The sequence below is a fragment of the Protobothrops mucrosquamatus genome, unplaced genomic scaffold (genome assembly GCF_001527695.2).
Source record: "Protobothrops mucrosquamatus isolate PMUCROS unplaced genomic scaffold, P.Mucros_1.0 scaffold6328, whole genome shotgun sequence".
NCBI classification, from domain to species: Eukaryota; Metazoa; Chordata; class Lepidosauria; order Squamata; family Viperidae; genus Protobothrops; species Protobothrops mucrosquamatus.
This window is the reverse complement of record NW_015392156.1, coordinates 2,106-3,970: the sequence shown is the minus strand read 5'-3', so window position 1 is coordinate 3,970 and position 1,865 is coordinate 2,106. Positions and strand designations below refer to the sequence as shown.

At 53.0% G+C, this 1,865-nt stretch overlaps 1 protein-coding gene across 1 annotated transcript in view; it reads left to right on the top strand.

Moving 5' to 3' along the window:
- CHRNB1 (cholinergic receptor nicotinic beta 1 subunit) overlaps positions 1–804 on the top strand; it is a 13,856-nt gene extending 13,052 nt beyond the window's left edge. The window contains exon 10 of the mRNA XM_015829525.1: positions 664–804. Within this exon, the coding sequence (XP_015685011.1) occupies positions 664–804 (141 nt within the window). The remainder of the gene's footprint in view (positions 1–663) is intronic.
- Positions 805–1,865: the final 1,061 nt, after the last annotated feature.

Genomic DNA, 1,865 nt, shown 5'->3' with positions numbered 1-1,865 from the left:
GAAGGAAGGAAGGAGAAAAGGGAGGGAGGGAGGAAGGAAAGAAGGAAGGAGAAAAAAGGGAAGGAGGAAGGAAGGAGAAAAGGGAGGGAGGGAGGAAGGAAGGAAGGGAAAAGGAAGGAAGCAAGGAAGGAAGGAGAAAAAAGGGAGAAAGAGGGAAGGAGGGAGGGAGGAAGGAAGGAAGGAAGGAAGGAAGGGAGGAGAAAAGGGAGGGAGGAAGAGGGAGGAAAGGGAGGAAAGAAGGAAGGAAGGAAGGAAGGAAGGAGAGAGAGAAAAGGGAGGAAGAGAGAGGGAGGGAAGGAGGGAGGGAGGGAGGGAGGGAGGGAAGGGAAGGGAAGGAAAGAAGGAAGGAAGGAAGGAAGGAAGGAAGGAAGGAGCAAATCAATCCCCAGATCTCCCGAGGGTCCAAAAGCTCAAGGGGTCCACCACCACCAAGAGATCAACACCCTAACCCTTTCCATGGACTGGGTGGACTTTGATCTTGTGATGGTGGCCATCTTGACCTTTTTGACACGCTTCCACCTCCCTCCCTCCTGAGGCCGCTTGCCCACCCCAACCCCTCCGTAACCTCCCTCGGGCTCCCACGTGTGGCGGAGGGGGCCTTTCCAAGCCCCCCCCCACTCACCCATCCACGGATGCCTCTCCCCTCTCCCCCTCCCCCTCCAGCTGAAGGAAGACTGGGAGTACGTGGCCTTAGTGGTGGACCGTCTCTTCTTCTGGACCTTCGTGGTCTTCACCTCCATCGGCACCCTCATCATCTTCCTGGACGCCAGCCTCCACCTGCCCCCGGAGAAGCCTTTCCCCTGAGGAGACCCCCACCCATACACCCAGGGAAGGCAGACCCTCCTCCCCAGCCAGCCAGAGAAGACAACCCAGAAGGAGGTGGAGATGCCTTCAAACCATCTTCATCCCCGACATGGCGCTCTCCGAATGGGTTGGACTGGAACTCCCATTTCTCCCCGCCGGCAGGGGGCTGAGGCTCATAGGAGTCGGAGTCCAAGGCCCGTGGAGGACCCCGTCCGAGGAACGGGCTGCCCTAGAGTCTCCAGCTACTTTTCGCCGCAGAGTTTTGGGTTGCAACAATGAACGCTGGGAAACTTTGCTCCCAATTTTGCTTTGGAAGAGACAAGCTGCAGGAAACGTGGTTGTGGAGAGACGCAATTCGTGTGTGGCCCCCCCCCCCAATTTCCTGCTGGGCTTCCCCTAAATTCCCTTCTCCCGGTCTTGTGCGTTCCAGATGGGCAGGACTACACTTCCCATCCTCCTTGGCAAGCCCAACCAGGATGTAAAGCTTCCTCCTTCCGTTATGTATTCAAGATGGATGGTGTCTATACCAGGGGTCTTCAAACTTGGCCCTTTTATGACTTGTGGACTTCAACTCCCAGAATTCCTCAGCCAGCGTGAGGGAACTAGGACCCTCCTATGACTTGTGGACTTCAACTCCCAGAATTCCTCAGCCAGCGTGAGGGAACTATGACCCTCTTATGACTTGTGGACTTCAACTCCCAGAATTCCTCAGCCAGCGTGAGGGAACTATGACCCTCTTATGACTTGTGGACTTCAACTCCCAGAATTCCTCAGCCAGCGTGAGGGAACTATGACCCTTTTATGACTTGTGGCTGAGGAATTCTGGGAGTTGAAGTCCACAAGTCATAAAGGGGCCTAGTTTGAAGAACCCTGGTCCATACACATGTTGTATATAGTATGTTTTAAACATGTATGTGTACATTTGGAGAGCAAGAGACTAAATTTCATTTTTAAGGTGTGCCGTTGTGCCCACAGTAAAAAATGACAATAAAGCTTATCTAATCTCATGTAACCAATTCTGTTTTTCTTTCATGAAAATTAGATCCTTATTTATTTTTTTT